Source organism: Glarea lozoyensis, assembly GCF_000409485.1.
Source record: "Glarea lozoyensis ATCC 20868 chromosome Unknown GLAREA6, whole genome shotgun sequence".
NCBI lineage: Eukaryota > Fungi > Ascomycota > Leotiomycetes > Helotiales > Helotiaceae > Glarea > Glarea lozoyensis.
In genome coordinates, this window is record NW_007361001.1 from 973,043 (window position 1) to 992,627 (window position 19,585).

Genomic DNA, 19,585 nt, shown 5'->3' on the forward strand with positions numbered 1-19,585 from the left:
GATCAATGATGCAAAGCTTTAGCCGCGCAAGAGACGTCCAGTGATGTGCGGTTGAGTCGTGTTTCGTTTGCATCGGCCCCGATAAGAACCACAACTTTGGGTTGATTATTCTCCCAGGAACGGCCAACGAAGGGTCCTCCCTCCTGGACCCTCCACCGTTGTCGGACCGTCATCCAGGCGTAGCCCTACACACTACTTCTTTGTGTCATCAACTTTTCGCCATCGTCTTTTCAACATTGATCGATTCCAATTTCTATTCTCCCCGTCGCATCACATAAAAACCACCATACGCTCTTATCGTCGTTCTGTAAGTGATTCACATTCCTCATCTGCACCTTGAAGCTCTAAGCGAGCAGCGTGTCAAAGCGAAATCGCAGAGCGTCTGGAAGAGTCACTCTCCAGACTGAGCAACCTTTTCGGTTCCGCAAAGTTAATATTGCCATCTCAGACACTTTCCTCTTTACTTTCCCAAAAGACAATCCAATACAAACTGCCTTCCGCAATGTCCGGCGAAAACTCCCGCACTAGCAGCAATGGCGCTGTCCAGACTATCAACAGCGTGGGTATGGGACGATTACACGGAAAGAACGCAATTGTCACCGGAGCTGCTGGGTAAGTTTGACACTCTCTATATCTTGATCTGAATCCTTTCATCTGCTTTCCATTCACTCAAATTTCATTGGCGTCAATATTTGGATCACGTGATGTCATCGACTTAGTGAGCGATGATATTGGAGACATTGTTCAAAACGACAAGATATTCGTTTCTAGACATTCACAATTGCACTTTGGATAGAGTTCTGCTGTTTTAATGCATCCACAATTTGCAAGAATCTTGAAAACGACATACTAACTTTCCACAGTGGAATCGGTCTCGAGACATGTATCCTCTTTGCCAAAGAAGGCGCCAATGTACTCATGGCAGACATTTCTGCGCCAGCTCTAGAAAAGGCATCAGCCAAGCTTCAACAGCTGGTACCATCTGCTCATAAAGTGGAAACACAAGTAAGTCAAAATAGCCTCCTCATTATTTTTTATCACATACTAACCTCTCCAGGTGTGTGATGTCTCAAAAGAGACTGATGTCCAGAAGATGGTCGAGCATTTGGATTCATGGGGTGGAATTGACATCATGTTCAACAACGCCGGTATCATGCATGCCGATGATGCTGATGCTGTTGACACCCCAGAAAAGATCTGGGATCTCACTCAAGCCATCAATGTGAAAGGTGTTTGGTTTGGCTGCAAACACGCCGTTCTATCTTTCAGAAAGCACAACAAGTCCAGAGGTTCAGTTATCAACACCGCTTCCGTAGTAGCTCTTGTCGGCTCGGCAACTCCTCAATTGGCTTACACAGCTAGCAAGGGAGCTGTCCTAGCCTTGACCCGAGAGCTCGCTATTGTGCACGCCAGAGAAGGTTTCCGATTCAATGCTTTGTGTCCAGCACCGCTAAACACACCATTGCTCCAAGATTGGCTTGGAGACGATAAACCAAAGAGACTTCGACGAGAGATCCATTTCCCATCCGGTAGATTCGGTGAGGCTATTGAGCAAGCAAATGCTGTTTTGTTCCTTGCAAGTGATGAGTCGAGCTTCATCAATGGTCAGGACTTTGTTGTCGACGGCGGTATGACTAAGGCATATGTCACTCCTGAAGGACCACCACTTGCTGCACCAAAGAACAACGCTTTACTTTCACAACAGGTCGATGCTATTCGAGGCACTGGTGTTTAAGGAGAAATTGAGCGTGGGCAGGGTTCCTTAAACCCCGACCAATGCCACATTGTCTTCAGTTTTGATCATGGCAATGATGATTTTGTCGCAGCATAGATAGCATTGCGTCTTTCTTTCCTGCTCTTTTGGACGGAAGAAGGTTTGTCTTTCGAGTTTGGCGTTGGGGTGGGATCCTAGACAGTTTTGTTTTTGCTAGACCGCAACAATAAACGTCTTCAAATGATTGGGTTTTCAAGAATCACAGTGATATCTGAAACCACCTGTTATTGATCTTCGAATTTCTTGCTTTACCTTAGAGACAGGGTTATTTCAACACCATTTCAAATTTGACTTTTCCTTAGCTTCCGTCTTTACTCTTTCCTCCGTTGAGTCTTTGGATCTTCCGCCAGTAGACTCTACTACCAATGTTCAATAAACCCACCATCATGACACCATTGAAATACGTACACCGTACATTGAAGATATACACATCTGATTCCATGTAAACATATAAACCGCATATCATGAAGTACTACTTTGACCGCCCTCATCTAAGGTTAGGTGAAGATGCATCTCCACCCACCTGCACCCTATCAAATCACAACTCACGACCAACATCCAAAACACCTCGTACATTTTACGATCTCCATGCGAGAATAGACCCATCTAGAAATCCCACTTTAAAAGTCACCCGGACAAAGCTTCAAACTACCGCGGCTGCTTCGAGAACAGCGGATAGAAAAGTGCGGGGAATAGCGTTTTTTTGGCCCGGTAGTGTGACCGAGGTGAGCATTAATGAGGGAAGGTACGTACCAGGGCTTGCTTGGAACCTGTCAATTCCAGATCTGTGATTTAGTCGTTGATTTTATTTATTCTTTTTGGATTTCAAAAGAATCGATTCATAGGGAAGGAAAGATGGCGTTAGGTGAGCAGAAATTCCTTCGGTTATTCTTTAATGGCCTAAGCGATACGACGTTGAGCTTGGACTGTGGTACAACATCATATCTGGGACGACATCACAGCTTCGTTTCGTACCACAACACCAATTAATGCTTAGAGAAGTGTCAATTGCTAATATGGTAGCCATGGATAGTTACTGCCGCTGCTGTCGCTGGTACGACGCTCGCGGGCATGTATTTAGATGCGAAATACCACGTTAGAAAGGACATTAGGTATGTATTTTAAGCATTCCCTCTCGTACTCTAATTAATTCGCTGTACAGAGAATTAAACCGTGGTCGAACTGTGGTGAAGATGTATGCAGAAGCAGGTAAGTAATCCTGCCAAGAATCTTCCAACTCAGATAGCTGATTTCGTTTCTACCAACAGTCCGACAAAACCGCGTTTCCCTCTGGTACTTCTTCGAACAAGCCGTCAACCGCAAACCCACCCATGAAGCCATCTGGTCCCGAACCGGCTGCTACACCTTCGCGGAAACACACATACGCGCAACGCAATACGCACATTGGTTCCTCTCCCGTGGTGTCAAACCCAAAGATTACGTCGCCTTCTTCCTCACAAACTCGCCTGATTTCCTGTTTGCGTGGCTAGGACTCTGGGCGATAGGGGCGGCGCCGGCATTGATCAATTATAATCTTACGGGGAAGGCGCTGGTGCATTGTTTGAAGCTGAGTGGTGCGAAATTGTTGCTGGTTGATGGGGATGAGTTGTTGAAGGCGCGGATAGAGGAGGTTAGGGGGGCGATTGAGGGAGAGTTGGGGATGGACGTTGCGGTTGAAGATGCGGATGGTTTGAGAGAGATTCAGAGCCAGAGTCGTGAGAGGATTGAAGATATATATCGAGAAGGAGTTAGAGGAGATTGGCCTATGGGAATGCTGTATACTTCTGGAACCACGGGGATGCCAAAAGGCGTCTCGTTTACGACGGAGAGACAATGGCTTGCTGTTGCTGCGGTATAGGATTCCGTGTTTCTACATAAAGACTAGCAAGACTGACGAATCTTAGCACAAAGCCGGTTATACAACAGTTCAAGAAGACGATCGATGGTACAATTGCATGCCCCTGTATCATGGAACAGGAGGAATCACATCCATAAGCATGGTTATAAACGGTGTCACCACATGCATTGGCAAGAAATTCAGCACATCCCAATTCTGGCGCGACATCCACGATTCAAAAGCAACATATTTCATATACGTGGGAGAGACCGCAAGATACCTTCTCGCCGCTCCACCTTCGCCTCTAGATACGGGTCACAACGTCCGTTGTATGCACGGCAACGGTCTTCGACCTGACGTCTGGATTAAATTCCGAGACCGTTTCAACGTCCCCGAAGTCTCCGAGTTCTTCTCCTCATCAGAAGGAGTCTTTGGTCTTTTAAACTACGCAAGAGGCGACTACTTCGCTGGCGCAGTTGGCCACAACGGCCTCATCGGCAGACAATACTACAAGAACATTTTCGTCCCCGTAGCTACCGACGAAGCCACTGGCGCTATATCCCGCGATCCTGTAACCGGGTTCGCATACAGACAACCCTACGAGGTAGGAGGCGAAATCATAGTCCAACTCCCCGACAAAAACTCTTTCGCTGGCTACTACAACAATCCGGAAGCCACAGCAAAGAAATTCGAGCGCGACGTATTCCAGAAAGGAGATCTGTGGTATCGAACCGGTGACGCGTTACGCAGGACGAGCGACGGCCGCTGGTTCTTCCTCGATCGGCTGGGTGATACGTTTCGCTGGAAAGGCGAGAATGTAAGTACAGCGGAGGTGGCGGAGGTACTGGGGAATTATCCGGGCGTGGTTGAGGCGAATGTTTATGGTGTTTTGCTACCTAATCATGATGGGCGAGCTGGGTGCGCGGCGCTTTATATTGATCCGAATGCGCATTCGAGTTTTGATTTCGCTGGTCTCTTAAGGTAATATTTCCTCCCCCTTTCCTGTCCTCTCAATTTGAATACTGAGCTGTGAACAGACATACACGCGCCCACCTCCCTAAATACGCAGTCCCGCTCTTCCTGCGTCTCGTGTCTGAAATGACGCCGATTCATAATAATAAACAGAATAAAGTGCCGTTAAGAGAGGAAGGCGTGGATTTTGAGAAGATGAAGGGCGGGGATAGGATTTTGTGGGTTGAGAGACGGGGCAAGGGGGATAGGTATGTGGAGTTTACGAAACGGGATTGGGAGGGGTTGAGGGGTGGTGGTGTGAGGTTGTAGGGGAGGGGACGGTTTGTATGGGTTTTGAGTATGTGTTTGGATATTACATGCTACAGAATGCTAAGTGGTTTGTATATAGGATGAATAACATAGTATATCACTCAAGAAAAGTTAGGTCCACCAGTCTTAGTGAGGTAAGTCCTTGTTAAGACGTTTTAAGCGATTTAGAAGGACATGAACCAAATCCCAATATAGCCTCGTATAACCCACCTTTATCTTTTGAAATCCTGGGGGTGGTTATTATCTAGATTTCTGCTACCGAGATATATCTCATTGGAATAACTTCCAAATTTCTTACCGACAAGCAACAAGTTTTCTAGATTCCTGCACACCAATAATACGCCTTTCGCCACACCAGCAAATTTCCTAACGCGTGGGTGATAAGGCACTAAACGATGACTGAAGCCAGAGCCCCTACCTCTCTCCCTCGCCGGCGGAAGATCGCTGTGTTCTGCTTTCTGGGGACAATTGACAGGGATAAGGGACAAGAAGGTTTTAGGATGGATGTGATCATGATATAGCATCTCTTTCAAGACGTGTGTGTTCTTTTTGTGTTGAGGTTGGGTCATGCGTTGTTTAGTCGCATGGTTCGAACAGAAGGGGGAATCTGGCGTCTCGTTATTTTCCTCCTGTCTGTTTTGCGATGGGTTGTGAGGAGAACGACATGAGGAATGATGATACCTGACCACATCATGAATGATGAAGGTGAGAATTTGCCGTATGACGAATACAGGATTCGGGGGCTAATCTGTCTGGTTGGTTGATTATGGACTTGTGTTCTTGGAGTGTGAGTCTGAGGAAATCTGTAAAAAGTTTGTTCTCTGCAAAGTATTGGTTAGCAAGTCCATTGCGATATCCTTAAAATCGATGTCAGATGCGTGAACCCACAACAATTGGCTGAGCAATATGGGAGGATCGATGTTTGAATTCCATGGCGTGTCGCTGTTATATAATAGATCATGAGCGTTGTAAAGCTTCTGAGCTCGTACCTAAATCTTAGGTTTACGTTAGCATTAGTTGAATTGAGATGTCCTGGTCGACTCACGGAATGGTGTACAGAGTTATGTTATCGGTGAGATTGACAGACACAGTACCAATGAAGAATACTTATTTTACCGCCAAAGAGTCCTACAAAGTTGACCGCTGGCTCTGGCACGAATATGAAGAAAGTGCTAATTCCTGAACACCCCATACTATTGCCTGCATCTTTTTTTTTTAACTATATCAGTGGAATGTTGTTCCCCTGTTTTCTTGCAAGACAAATGGCTTTCTTCATGGCAGTAGCCATTTTAGATAGAAGGAAGCAGTATCTCAATATCCATTGCTGATAATGGACAATGTCGACATGTGATTACTAAAATGCTCGGTATGCGATAAAGCCTTGTCATTAGATACAAATGCACTTGCTAGATAGACAACTGTTACTTTGTAAAAAGTCAAATGCTCGTCCTTGGGGTCCAGTGAACTTCTGGGCAATATGAGCTACGTATCAGGTCCTTATGGGAAATGTATGTCGCTCTCTCGAAGGTGATGAGAATTTCCTATGTTGTGAACTCACAAGGGGGAAGTTCGTTTGTTTGATTACCTTCATCAAGATGCTGATTATGTCAGGGCTTTTGATCAAATTACTTGTGAGTTTGTATTACTTTCGTCCAAAATTGAGCAGTGACTTCTCGGTGTTTGGTTGTCAGCCGAAGACCAGAAAGCGGATGTGAGCGTTTTTATATGCCGTGGAAATTGACGTAGGATAGTAATAGCGCATAGAGTAGACCTACAGAATAAGAAGCTCAAACATGACCTGAGAAATTTGTAAGGTTTGGGTGATGGTGACTCTAGCACATGTTTTTGTGCTTAGACCAGCTAGACAACCCCCTTTGCACCCTCAAAAAGATGGTTGCTTGTTGAAGTCCAGTTCTTTCTTGAACCAGGTTCATCGAGAATGTGCCGACTGAGTTGAGCACTCTGTTTTCAATAGTGACCTTCCGAAGGAATCTCTCACGGCTTATGATGACACAGAATATACTTCGTATAGGGTTGAAGTGTTTGGTGTGTTAAATTATCGTAGCGTTTGATTTGCCACCGGCTTTAAAGTTTGCTGTGTTGGTTTAAGGTTAACCCCGATGATCGCCGGAAACATTTTTTGGTTTCCTGTCTGCAACGTGGAAATCTGCAAAAGTCCCTGAACGGGGAAATGTATGCATTAGCCGCGGTTATGAAGTAATTCCAATTGTTACATCAACAGATCATACCCTTATCCAGAAGCTGGAATGAAATGCGATTATATCTTGCAGCGTCTCGCAGGAGAAAGCCATGTACGATTTTCGCCAGCACCACCTACCAAAGATCGTCGGCGGTTATATCCGCGGAAAACCGTTCTCTAATCTGAGTCAGGAATCGATGATCCTACCCTACTCACGCCGCAGCAAAAGCGGCACATGATATGATGATAGCGATAGGAATTCATGCATTTCCACATGGAAAACGCAGCGCAACCCTGGTGCCGCTTTTTGCCACGGCGCAAATCCCATCTGATTGAACATTTTGCGTGTGATTTGGCTGGGTTTCTCAGCCACACGTGCAGGATGGACCATTCAGAAATGCTACCGCAGATTGATGTGAAACGGGAGAAGCATGATGAGATCATCCATTTCGAGCCACGCATCAGCGGCGGGAGAAACATCGCAATTAACAGAGAACCCCCGAAAAAGGGGTCCAGCAGGGAGGGGGGTGGAAGCACAAAGTACCATGATTTTCGAGTTGATAACAAAACGCGCAAAAATGCCAAAAACGTCTTCATACGAAAACGAATAACGATCCAACCACACTAGGAAAAGAAGTTCACAGAAGCCGGCAGTCAGAACGGGCTCCCGGAACCTCGGGTCGGGGAGCATAGTGTCGAGCGATGATCGTCCTAGTCGTCGCATCGTACCGTGCTCGAATAGCTGCGCTGCCAAACGAAAAAGTTACGCACGGGGATATTAAAATGGGAGTTGGCCGACCAGAGGCATGCTGAATAATTACCAATCTTTGATCTTTGGATCTTCCGACCCCGTATATGACAGCTAGAGATCCGCGGTGGTGGGTAGCAGACGCTCGGTAATAGTCAGTCTCTTGCGAATAGACAAGGTTGTACCTGAGAAAAAGTCGATTTGGAATAGAGTTTGGAGAAGATCATCCATTACCTACCTAGGTATCACATTGCACATTCAGATCCACAGCCACAAGCCACAAGCCACAAAACCACACAGCTCGAGTCTGCTCACCAGAAAAGAGGGGTTCATGTTGCCGTTGATCCTTCTGCTGCATGTTGCAGTCGAAGGGTTCATGTGATACTCTTCTCGAGGGCATGTTCGAGCAGGGCATAAGGCATAATCATGAAGAAAACGTTAAACCCGTTAAACCTCGCTGGACCTACTTTGTCAAAACTACTCCAAAGACAAAAGAATCTAAGAACGTAGTTTGCATCGCTTGGTCTTTAACTGTGTTGGAAGTATCCCTCTCTGTAAGACCATTCTCTCGTTTCCCCAGTTCCCCCGTGCGCCTTCAAAGGCCTCTTCTCTTCACATTTCCATTTCCCAAGACGCCGTCCGGTCGGCATCAACCTGGTAGAAGAATCTGAGCCAACCCGGGCCATCAACTGCGTACCCACCAGACTGGCACAACTGGCCATGCACTGGTCGCCGCGGGACAAGCGAACTTTCTTCTCCTGCTAATGCTGCCAGTCTAGACTGACGCTACCACAACCTCCAATCTAATCCCCTTTGCCACCACGACGACGGACTGTCCTGTCTATCATTATTCCAGTCTCACCAAAACATCATCGTCGGATTCTCTCCTTGCACTCGAGTCGAATTTTTCTCTGCGGCGTCGCTGGAACATCGTCGCGTGGCTGACATCGAGATTACCGCAATACCGTGGCTCCAAACAACCGCATTCGCAACTTCTCCATCCCATCTCGCTTCACGGAGCCAACGATCCGCGGACGCTTTTTCAACGCAACAACATTCGAGACCGCCCGATTCGACCATCTTCGCTCCCTTCGGTTTGCAGACATTTTTCGGAATTCGTAGCTCGTGCATTCCTTATTGTCGCTCTCTTTTTACCCTCCAGAACGCATATTTACTACACATTTCATGGACGTTAGCGGGGCCACGCCGATTGAGTGATCGAGATCTGTGTCTCTTCAATCCCCATCTCCTTGGGCTCTTCTGTGCCGGGGAAGGCTCAAAGATATCTGCTGTGGACGAGCACTTGAATTGAAAGGGACATACTTCACCATGTGGCCAGGGCCGGATAGGCGAAATGACTCGGACGTGGCCAGAGACACGCAAAATCCGCTCAAGGTGAAGATTCCTAGCACTCGCGAGATAGATGGGAATCGTAGTCCCGAAGACGACACACGCGAACCTCCTCGTTCCCCAGACGCATCCCCGAAGGAAGGTAAACCACCGCGGCTGGAGTCGACCGATGTCCACACCGGGTTTGTTCCTTCTCACGGTTTCGATGGCGCTGCCTCGACGTGGAGTACAAGCTCAGATAAGCAATTAGGGTTCAACAGTCCCAATGCCAATCAGGATCGAGTCTTTCCAATCAGAAGCGTCGTTAGTGTAGATTCCTCGCAGACACCATACATGGGAATGCCCGGCCGGAATTCAGGAGATCAGGGAGATTACTTTCCCTCGGGAGGAGTTCCTCCCTGGACTGCTGGTAATGATATTGCTGTTAATGCAGCCATGAGAAGACGGCAGAGTCTATCCACAAATGGTAGCGAGAAATACCCAGCGGCAACCCCACGGAAAGAGAGCAGGGAGATTCGGCCACCAGAAGAACCGCCTAGACCGAGTCGGAGACTCTCTAGTTCGGGATTGCGTCGCCCAGAGAATAACAACGATCGATACGGCGGAGGTGCTCGAATGCAGATTTTTGGTGATGCAGGATCAGATAAATCTACTGAACTGTCGGGACATTCAAGTTTGAAGAATTACAAGGACACAAATTCGCAAGGCACGGGGGCATCTGTAGACGGAGACAGTATATCAGGTCTGGTCACGGCAAGGTTCAAGCACATTGTCACAGCGGAAGGCCATGCCGTCATCACTGGCCGTGACGGTGACACACTTCAGCGATGCGAAGACGAACCTATTCATATACCTGGAGCAATACAAGGGTTTGGTCTACTGATCGCCCTTGAAGAGCAGGAGAGCGGTGATTTTCTTGTACGAGTCGTCAGCGAGAACTCTAAGGCCATCATCGGCTTCACACCTCAGGAGTTGTTCAAGCTCAAGAACTTTAGTGATATTTTGAGCGAGGAACAAGCAGAGAATCTGTTAGATCACGTCGATTTCATTCGTGATGAAGAGGCTGATCCGGCAAACAACGGCCCGGAGGTATTTACACTTGCAATCAGGTCACCGAGACCACCGAAGAAAAATCAGAAGCTTTGGTGCGGTATGCATATTCATCCTTCTTATCCCGATCTCATCATTTGCGAGTTCGAACTCGACGATGATCCTACCCATCCGCTAGTTCCAGCAGACGACGCGGTCCCCGAGTCGCCGGAAGATACACTTCACAGTAACCCCACAAACGAGGAATACAATGAAAGCACGAGTATAACGAGTAAACCACTTAGAGTACTGAGGAGCGCTCGAAAACGAAAGGGTGAAGCCGCCGCAATGGCAGTCTTCAACATCATGTCTCAAGTCCAGGAGCAGCTGGCCTCTGCGTCAAATCTCGACACGTTCCTGAAGATTCTGGTTGGTGTTGTGAAAGAATTAACTGGATTTCATCGTGTCATGATTTATCAATTCGACTCAACTTTCAACGGACGGGTCGTGACAGAATTGGTCGACCCTCGTGCAACGAAGGATCTGTACAAAGGGCTCAACTTCCCAGCATCTGATATTCCGAAACAAGCAAGAGACCTATACAAAGTCAACAGGGTGCGCTTGCTATACGACCGGGACTTAGAGACTGCTCGTCTTGTCTGTCGCTCTATCGAAGATCTCGAGCGACCTCTAGACCTATCATTCAGTTACTTGAGAGCAATGTCTCCAATACACATAAAATACCTCGCGAATATGGCTGTACGGTCAAGTATGAGTATTTCTATTAACGCATTCAGTGAACTATGGGGACTTATTGCGTGCCACTCCTACGGTAACAAGGGCATGCGTGTGTCTTTTCCGATCAGGAAGATGTGCCGCCTTATCGGTGACACGGCTTCTAGAAACATCGAACGTCTATCATACGCCTCTCGACTCCAAGCTCGAAAACTCATCAACACAGTACCGACCGAGGCCAATCCGTCAGGTTATATCATTGCATCTTCCGAGGATCTTCTGAAGCTTTTCGATGCGGATTTCGGTCTTCTATCAATTAAAGGCGAGACGAAGATTATGGGCAAACTGGAGCAGACCCAGGAAGCGTTGGCAATGTTAGAGTACCTCCGTCTACGCCAATATACGTCTGTCATTACTTCTCAAGACATTAGAGGCGACTTCCCGGATTTGCGTTACCCACCCGGATTTACAGTTATTGCTGGTCTGCTGTTAGTGCCGCTCAGCGTGGGTGGCACTGATTTCATTGTTTTCCTGCGTAAAGGGCAAATCAAGGAAGTGAAGTGGGCAGGAAATCCTTACGAGAAATTTGTCAAGGAGGGTACGGAAGGTTATCTCGAACCGAGAAAGAGTTTCAAGACTTGGAGCGAAACTGTAGTCGGGAAATGCCGAGAATGGACAGAAGAGCAGGTGGAGACAGCAGCGGTCTTATGTTTGGTGTACGGGAAATTTATTGAGGTCTGGCGGCAGAAAGAGGCAGCGCTTCAAAACAGTCAACTCACCCGACTTCTGTTGGCTAATTCTGCACACGAGGTTAGGACGCCGCTCAATGCCATCATAAACTACCTCGAGATTGCTCTTGAGGGTGCCCTGGATCAGGAGACCAGAGACAACCTCGCAAAGTCTCATTCCGCCTCCAAGTCTCTGATTTATGTCATCAACGACCTCCTGGACTTAACCAAGACCGAGGAGGGTCAAGACCTCATCAAGGACGAAGTCTTCGATCTCCCAGCAACAATTCGCGAGGCCACCGAGTCTTTCAGAGGAGATGCGAAACGGAAGGGATTGGAATACGAATTTATTGAGCATCCTGGAGTCCCACAACTCGTACATGGTGATCAGCGGCGTGTTCGAGGAGCAGTGGCCAACATCATCGCGAACGCTGTTCAGCATACCGATCAAGGCTGGATTCACGTTGAGATGTGGGCGCAAGATGCTGTCGATGGCAAGGCTAATGTGGAAATCATTGTCCAAGATTCTGGCGCTGGAATGTCCAACGAAAAGCTGGACGCGCTGTTCCGTGACCTGGAGCAAGTATCGACTGCTGAATTGGACATTTCCTTGGACGGATCCGAGGAAACGGCGAGTTCGGCAGCTGCTCAACAGACCGAAGGTCGTGCACTGGGACTTGGGCTTGCTATGGTAGCTAGAATTGTACGAAATATGGATGGTCAGCTTCGATTGAAGTCGGAAGAGGGCCAGGGCTCTCGTTTCGTGGTCCAACTTCCCTTCTTACTTCCCGACGCCGAACCCGACAGAACTGAAAGCTCGGTCAAGAAGGATCATTTATCGTTGCCGCCTGTATCTACGCCCCCTCCACAAGCCGAAGAGGGCGAGGTTATGCTCATTGACCGGGTCAGCTCGGTCAAGTCGGACGGCGTTGCTCGAAGGCAAAGTCTTGAAGAGATGTCCAGTTTACGTAGTTTCAAGAGTGGATCAAGTAATAAAAGTGCCCAAAGTAACAGAAGCGAGGCGGACAGGCTTATCGACGCCATATCGGGATCGATTGCACAGGGTGAGCCAGAGTCTCAAGCATCAAGTTTACATCGATCCAATAGCAAGGGAAGCATTCAGAGTCGCAGAAGTGCTGGAAGTCTTGGTAGCACCTCACAACGAACATCAATCTCCACAACGGAAAAGCCAGGTGCGTTGCGGCGCTCCAAGTCGTACGGTACACCGGGGCATCTCCGCTCGCATCTGGAAGGACCTCCTGGGTCTGAATATATCACCGACAACCGAACTCTGATGCATGCTGTGCGGATGCCTGACGATTTCGAACCTGCAGACGAACAGGATATCACATCGTCACATTCAGCTACCCGTGTTTCTTTTAACATACCACAGGCAGAAGAAGAGCCCGCTACCGCTAAAATAGAACCACTCGACGCAAAAAGCCTCCAAGTCCTTGTTGCCGAAGATGACCCTGTTAATAGTAAGATAATTCAAAAGCGATTGGAAAAGAGTGGGCACCATGTTTACCACACCATTAATGGGGAGGATTGCGCATCTGCTTATGGAGAGAAGACCAAATTTTTCGATGTGGTTCTGATGGACATGCAGGTCAGTTTGCAGCCGTCGGCTTCAATAATATACAATTATGCTAACAATATCACAGATGCCAATTGTCGATGGACTGACGTCGGCCAAGATGATCAGATCGTTCGAGAAGGCGAATCCTGACAGTCTAGCAACACGACCTTCTCTGAATGGGCGAGTTCCAATCTTCGCGGTGTCGGCCTCTCTTATAGAAAAAGACCGCCAAATGTACATCGACGCTGGTTTTGATGGCTGGATCCTGAAACCAATTGATTTCAAACGGCTTGGTGTGTTACTAGAGGGAATCGTGAATGAGGACGTTCGTAACACTTGCTTATATGAAGCTGGTGAATGGGAGCGTGGAGGTTGGTTCCATGCAAGACGAGAATCGGTTCGTCAAGCAAACACGAAGCCATCCACACATGCGCCAGTTCATGGTCCAGCTCCAAATGGGGCGAACCTCAATCACTCAGAAGCAAAATCTGCAAGCAGCAGCGACTCTGGACAATCCGGAACAACCGTCACCGAGAAAACCAACAAAGCGCGACCGCTCATCCACGATGAACGACTGGACGGACCTACCACACCAGAAAATAGTCCACCGGTAAAGTCATCAGAATCGTGATGACTTGAAAAAGCAAATTCAAACTTCGGAAGCTTTAGTAATAAGTAATGTTTTGTGATCGAGAATCGACTATAAGAGAGGTGCTTTATACTAAATTCGTATCACGATTAACGACTTGAAAAGCGACATGAAGAGTAACAGTACATGTAATACAGAACCTCGGGAGGTTCTTCCCAACGCAGATGGGATAAGACCTTCTCGGGGCCAATACAATTGGGGGAGGAGTTTTTTGTTAAAAGGGAAAGCGCGTCAAGGAGTTTAGGAATAGAGAAACTGGGTTTCTTCTTGGGAGTTAGAAATCAGGACTTGATGTATATAATTTGGTGGGGAAAGCTTTTTTGTGTTTTTGGAGTGGAGACGCCATTTCTCGCGGGAACACGCGAGATGGTGTCTGTCTGTCTGTGTTTGTACAGTGGAGGGACGAAGGGGAATTTTCTGCATGGGGGGCGCCTTTGCATAGCATGTTGTTGGGAGCGAATTGTTGGCGGCGGCGGTGGGGAAAGTCTGTGTATAGAGTTGAGATGGAATGATGGATGGATGGGCGGATGGATGGGTGGATGAGATGGGATGAGATGGGATGAGACTTAGATTATTTGTTGGAAGTAATAAGGTTACCCCATTGAGCGATTATGTGTGGAGAGAAGGGGAGAGAAATATAAATATTATTGAATGTGTATGTGTACTTTGGGCTTGGGGGTGAGTATTGAGGAATGGGTTTGTTGAGCGAGGTGTGGTTGTTCCTATTTGAGTGTTCACTCATTGCGTTTCCTTGCTACGCCATATAAGGATTAAGTATAACCCATTTTTCACTTCCCTACAACTTACTTTCATCAACCTCCCTCTCCCGTCGTTCAGGACATGTGCTCCCACACCCACATCCACCATAACCACTCCATCCCTCCCAACCAAGTACATACGAGTCGTAGGCTACGACGAGGCGAGCCCCCCCAAGACTCGCATACCCTCGCACACCCATTAGCAATCCCATCCCTCCTATCGGTTTCTCGAGAGTCCTTCGTATTGAGCATGTTGCTGTTACTGTTCCTGTTCCTGGCCCGCTTGGGATAAGCGGGGAGATTGGATACTTCATTCCCGTAGGCAGCTAGTCACTTTAGAGTAGAAATAGCATTGGTATTTCCGGACGTGTTATTAGTAATTCGGCGGTTCGAGTAAACTACTATATAAGCTAGTAAGCCCGTAGACTATTAATACGTAGACTGCTAAACTAGCTATCTACGGTAGATATAATACTTCGTACATGACTGAAATAACCGCCACCCTATACATCAATATTACCAAATAAGATAGAGTCTCATTTAACCTTAGACAATAATTCGATAGATATCTTACACTATTTTGGTGGATTGCACAGATGTGGAGGGCTGGTTATTTTTGTCATATACGAAGTAATATAGACTTAGGAAAATTAATTTAAGAGCTACTCTGATAAACTAAACAGGTTATAGGTCTACATCGCTGTCTTTGTAAAATCCGCATTCTACGTTATATACCATCTCTCTTAGGACTTTAAAAGTAAAAAACTTTCCTACTAGGAAGTGATTTATGTTAGACCGTGACGAAACGACGACGTTTAGACTTGCCGGTGCGGAGGATGCGCCGTTTGGATTTGATAGTACGATCTATATACACGGATTACGTATGTTCCTACTCTTGGGTTAGACGGTTAGGTATTATGCACAAAGGATTACATGTTAAGGACTTTATGTTGTGAAAGCGTGTTAGTGACTTGAACTTCCTGGAGGAAAGAGTCGAGTGCATGCGGTTTCAACTTTAATTCCAGTACTTGCAGCATAGAACGACGACTTGAGCAAGAATCCGAAGAGATTTAAATAATATCTACACCCACTTTAACCCAGCATCTCCTGTACCCCCAGCAAAGAAAAATGATATATACTTCCAGGTATCTCATTGCGCTGTTTAAAGACCTCTCGGTTCAACGTCAGCGATAATCGGTACTTCTACAAATTCAGCCCTCACACAAAACACGCCACATCCAATAAACCCCCAACCTTCACTTCCGAAATTGCCGAATAGCCATCTCTCAACCCATCTCTTCTTCCAGAACCAAGCCCGTCTTGTAGAAGTTTTATGTTAAAATCAATATAAATAACGGGTAGCTGGCATATAGCATAGGGGTTGTTATGTCCTGCATGAAGAGGCTTGCGTTGCTAGTTGTCGATCCCCCGCTTTCAGCCGGTTCGGCAACGGAAGGGAGTAGGGATCTGGAGGGGTAGATCGGGGACTGGACGACATGTGAGGAATTTTTTGCTCCTGGAACACTCTTTTTGTTGTTCTTATGTTGATGCTGGTATGTTGGTTAGTGTCTTCAAACTGGAGTAGAGTAATCCATATAAGGGTCATATATGATATAGGAGAAATGTTTGGAATCAAAGAGGTAATCAGAAATCAATATGTAAGTTTATATTGCAATATATGACAAGATGAAATCTATCAACATTCTCGCTAATCCGGCTTAAAAGTGTATCCAAGGTCAAGAGCCCCAGTCGGGGAAAAATTTCATCAAAGTGTTCGGCGAACACAATCCAAAGGGAATTCGTTGCAAGGCCTGCTGCCTCACTACTTGTGTTATTGAGTCCAAATGTTTTCCTCTGATAAATTTCCGCAAGCATCATTTGTGGTGTAGTTATTTGGCGTGAAATTGTTCATCCAGAACGCATCATCATCAGCTGAAAGAAGCGGGAAGTTGGTGCTGTCTTCATAAGGGGACAACTGCGCCAATTTTCCGTCGCTTGGGTATGATGTGGCCGGCAAGCCGTCGCATACATTTGAGTAGCCATTGCCGGAAGAAACTCCGCCCTTTAAGAAGGTTTCCATATCAAGGGCGTCAACGTTATTGCCTGCAAGCATTTGAGCCTGGGGAATTCCAACGTAAGATGACGCGGTACTAAGTCGATATCCATCAAGCTCTCCGCCTATGTCGGAAGTATCGAAGTCCGATCCATACTTGGTCGTGGTCAATAGCGAAGGTCTGGTGTTTGCATTTGAGACGTCGCCCAAAGATCCAAAATCTTCGACCTCTGAAATCTCACCCGAAGTTGATGTTGTTGTCAGGGCAGGTTGCTCGATACTGCTGAAATCAAATCCTGTAAAGGAGGGGGCTTGACTGTAAGAAGAAGTTGCAAAAGTATCGTTATTGAAATCGAGACCATCGTAGTGAGACCAGTCAATCGAAGCAGCACTGAGCCCTGCAGAAAATAGTGGTTGATCGTCTGGGACGCTGGAGAATCCATCCAAGCAAGATACATAATCTCCAGATAAGTTGCTGAGATCCAAAGGGGGAAGATTGCTGTTCCATTGGTTCAAGCTTGACACTGGACTTATTATTGGACTTCCATGCTCCGACTTTACCATGCGCTGCTCTTGTTGTGCGCTTACTATAGAGTCTTTGATGTGCGAGTCGCTGTGCAAATTTTCTACGGCATTGGTGTGGGGTAGATTGTCGACGGATCGATTTGCGAGTCCAGTACTGGACAACCCATGGATTGTGTGTGACCTCGGTACGACGTATGGTAAGCCACATTTGTGAGCCATCGTGTTATGCTTGTGTACGGGTTTATGATGACCATTGACGAATGTTGTAAGACTATTCTCAGACTGGGCAGTTGAGGCTCGTGGTCTTCGCCTGTCGTTGGGCACGGCGGGTACAGTTGGTTCGTCCGAATCAGATTCTGGGACAGGATCCAGGTGTTCCTTCTTGAGAGCACAGGAACAGCGAGCTCCGTGGCTACAGCAGCAACTGTCTGCTACACAACTGTTAGCAAAAGTCCTTTGTCTGGCTCCTCCAATATCTCTTACCTTGGGACTCGACCTCGGTTGAACAGGACGACTTCGTGTGCGACTTGTCACCGCCACAATCGCATCGAACGTGGGCCGAACGTGATTTACGCAGAGTTCTGCAATGGGTACATTGCGAGACAGGTCGACCCTGTACAGAGGGTTAGGCACTTTCTTTGAGAAAAAGGTGGCAACGACTATACCTTTTTGTTGATGTGCTGTAATGGTCGGTCGGCGTGCTGGCAATTGCTGACACGATGACCTCGCACACATGCCTCGCAGGCATACTTTTCGCCCTTGATCAACATCTTGAGCCGTACGTGGAGATGAAAGGAGGTGAAATTGAAAGACAATGGCGCCGGACGACCAAATGGCCGACACGGTCTACCACAAGAAACGAAGAGCTGTCAGGACGGGAATAGCTTCGTAGCAGGCAGTCACCAGGGACTGCACTCTGCAACGAGAACCGGGTCGTGACAGAGAGTAAAGATACGGTATAAATCGTTAAAAGGTTGAAATGCCGTGTAATTGGGACAAGGAGACTGGTTGCTTTGTGGGGTATTTTTGTATGCGCCAATTACGCCAAATGGAGGAATCCTAACGCCTGAAAGATGCGATATGGAATATTGAGGGGAGATGGGCAAGCCTTGCGCCGTAATGGCGACGGCTGCTAAAGCGGAACACCCAGGCCTATGTTGGCGACCAAAATGGAGGTCGAGGGGGGTGGAATGGGAGTGCTGTTGTGAAGGTCGAAGGAAGAGGTGAAGTGGGCGAGCAGGACTATATAACTGCTTTTTCGTCTTTCCTGGCTCTCCGTAGTCGACGAGGTTGCGCCTTTGGTTGTTGTCGTCTTTGGCTGCAGCAGCAGTGCAGAGCTGGCGCACGGCGGGCGTCCTTCGTTTGCCGAGATGTCGGCCACCGTACTCCGATTCCCTCTCCCACTCCCCCGTACGGCCAACATATCTGCATCGTCTGACCCCAAGGCCTAACTCGCACTCTCGCGTTCTCAAGCTGTCATATGGACAATTTTTCCTGCTTTCTCGAGTACAGACGCAGATGCCGCTGTAGCTGGATGCATCAATCGAGTGCTCACATTTTCCTCTCGTACGGGCTACAAGACCAGCCCCGACCATGGCCAAAATGTATTGCACCGCGGTCTCCCCACCAGTCTCATCGACGTCAGCTTCTGAAACACTATTACTTCCAGAAAACTACAGCAGCTATCAGATAGCCGCCACTTTGTCTTAGCGGTCACTAATGGAGATTCGTGGATGTTTTCTTTCTTCTTCGTTTTACCGCGACAGATGCAAATAAAGTTAAGCGAGCCCTAGAAAAGGGGCTCTCATTGGGCGTGTAGGGCGTATGGGTTGTGGGGGGTTAGCGTGAGGTGGGAGGACTTGAGTAATTGATGCATCACATCGGGGGGCATATCCAATGCCAAACCTCTGGTCGACAGTGAGATACTGGTGCTTTCAACTTGACGTTGTCCAACTGAATTTCCAGTTCGGCCACACATACAAGACCCGCGAAGAAGTCTCTGAGACTGAATCGCAAAAGGGATGGATGACCTTCCCCAGAGGAGGGAGAGGCCTTCCTAGTCCATGGTCCACGCCGTTCATTCGTTACACAGCCTCCTTAGGTACCTTCGTACACAAACTATTGACCGTATCGACGATTCCAAACGAACAGCAGATGGCTATCTAACCCCTTGTGTTTCATCCTTCTCGATCGATTGTAATTCCCAGCGAGATGTCTCCCCTCTCCCTTTCCTGAGCGGATGGACCATTCCTGTTGTTACTGAAACTAGTGTTCATTTTTTCAATCATGTAGCACAGAACGTCTCCTCGCCGAGTCGAAGACTCGAGATCTTTGGGCGG

General features: G+C 47.5%; 4 protein-coding genes across 4 annotated transcripts; 3 read left to right on the forward strand and 1 right to left on the reverse strand.

Annotated features, from left to right (window-relative positions):
• Positions 1 to 502: 502 nt before the first annotated feature.
• On the forward strand, positions 503 to 1,735 carry GLAREA_02628 (NAD(P)-binding Rossmann-fold containing protein; the record flags this gene model as incomplete). Its single annotated transcript, XM_008087714.1, has 3 exons — positions 503 to 612; positions 864 to 1,005; positions 1,058 to 1,735. 3 exons carry the CDS (start codon positions 503 to 505, stop codon positions 1,733 to 1,735), a joined length of 930 nt encoding a protein of 309 aa, XP_008085905.1.
• Positions 1,736 to 2,629: 894 nt separating this feature from the next.
• Positions 2,630 to 4,892, forward strand: GLAREA_02629 (Acetyl-CoA synthetase-like protein; the record flags this gene model as incomplete). The annotated part of the gene is made up of 6 exons (XM_008087715.1): positions 2,630 to 2,639; positions 2,808 to 2,886; positions 2,937 to 2,983; positions 3,043 to 3,626; positions 3,679 to 4,592; positions 4,649 to 4,892. 6 exons carry the CDS (start codon positions 2,630 to 2,632, stop codon positions 4,890 to 4,892), a joined length of 1,878 nt encoding a protein of 625 aa, XP_008085906.1.
• Positions 4,893 to 9,169: 4,277 nt separating this feature from the next.
• Positions 9,170 to 13,892, forward strand: GLAREA_02630 (ATPase of HSP90 chaperone/DNA topoisomerase II/histidine kinase; the record flags this gene model as incomplete). The annotated part of the gene is made up of 2 exons (XM_008087716.1): positions 9,170 to 13,291; positions 13,347 to 13,892. 2 exons carry the CDS (start codon positions 9,170 to 9,172, stop codon positions 13,890 to 13,892), a joined length of 4,668 nt encoding a protein of 1,555 aa, XP_008085907.1.
• Positions 13,893 to 16,499: 2,607 nt separating this feature from the next.
• Positions 16,500 to 18,016, reverse strand: GLAREA_02631 (Zinc copper-regulated transcription factor; the record flags this gene model as incomplete). Its single annotated transcript, XM_008087717.1, has 3 exons — positions 16,500 to 17,677; positions 17,730 to 17,859; positions 17,912 to 18,016. The coding sequence occupies 3 exons, from the start codon at positions 18,014 to 18,016 to the stop codon at positions 16,500 to 16,502; spliced, it is 1,413 nt and encodes a 470-aa protein (XP_008085908.1).
• Between the last annotated feature and the right edge of the window lie 1,569 nt (positions 18,017 to 19,585).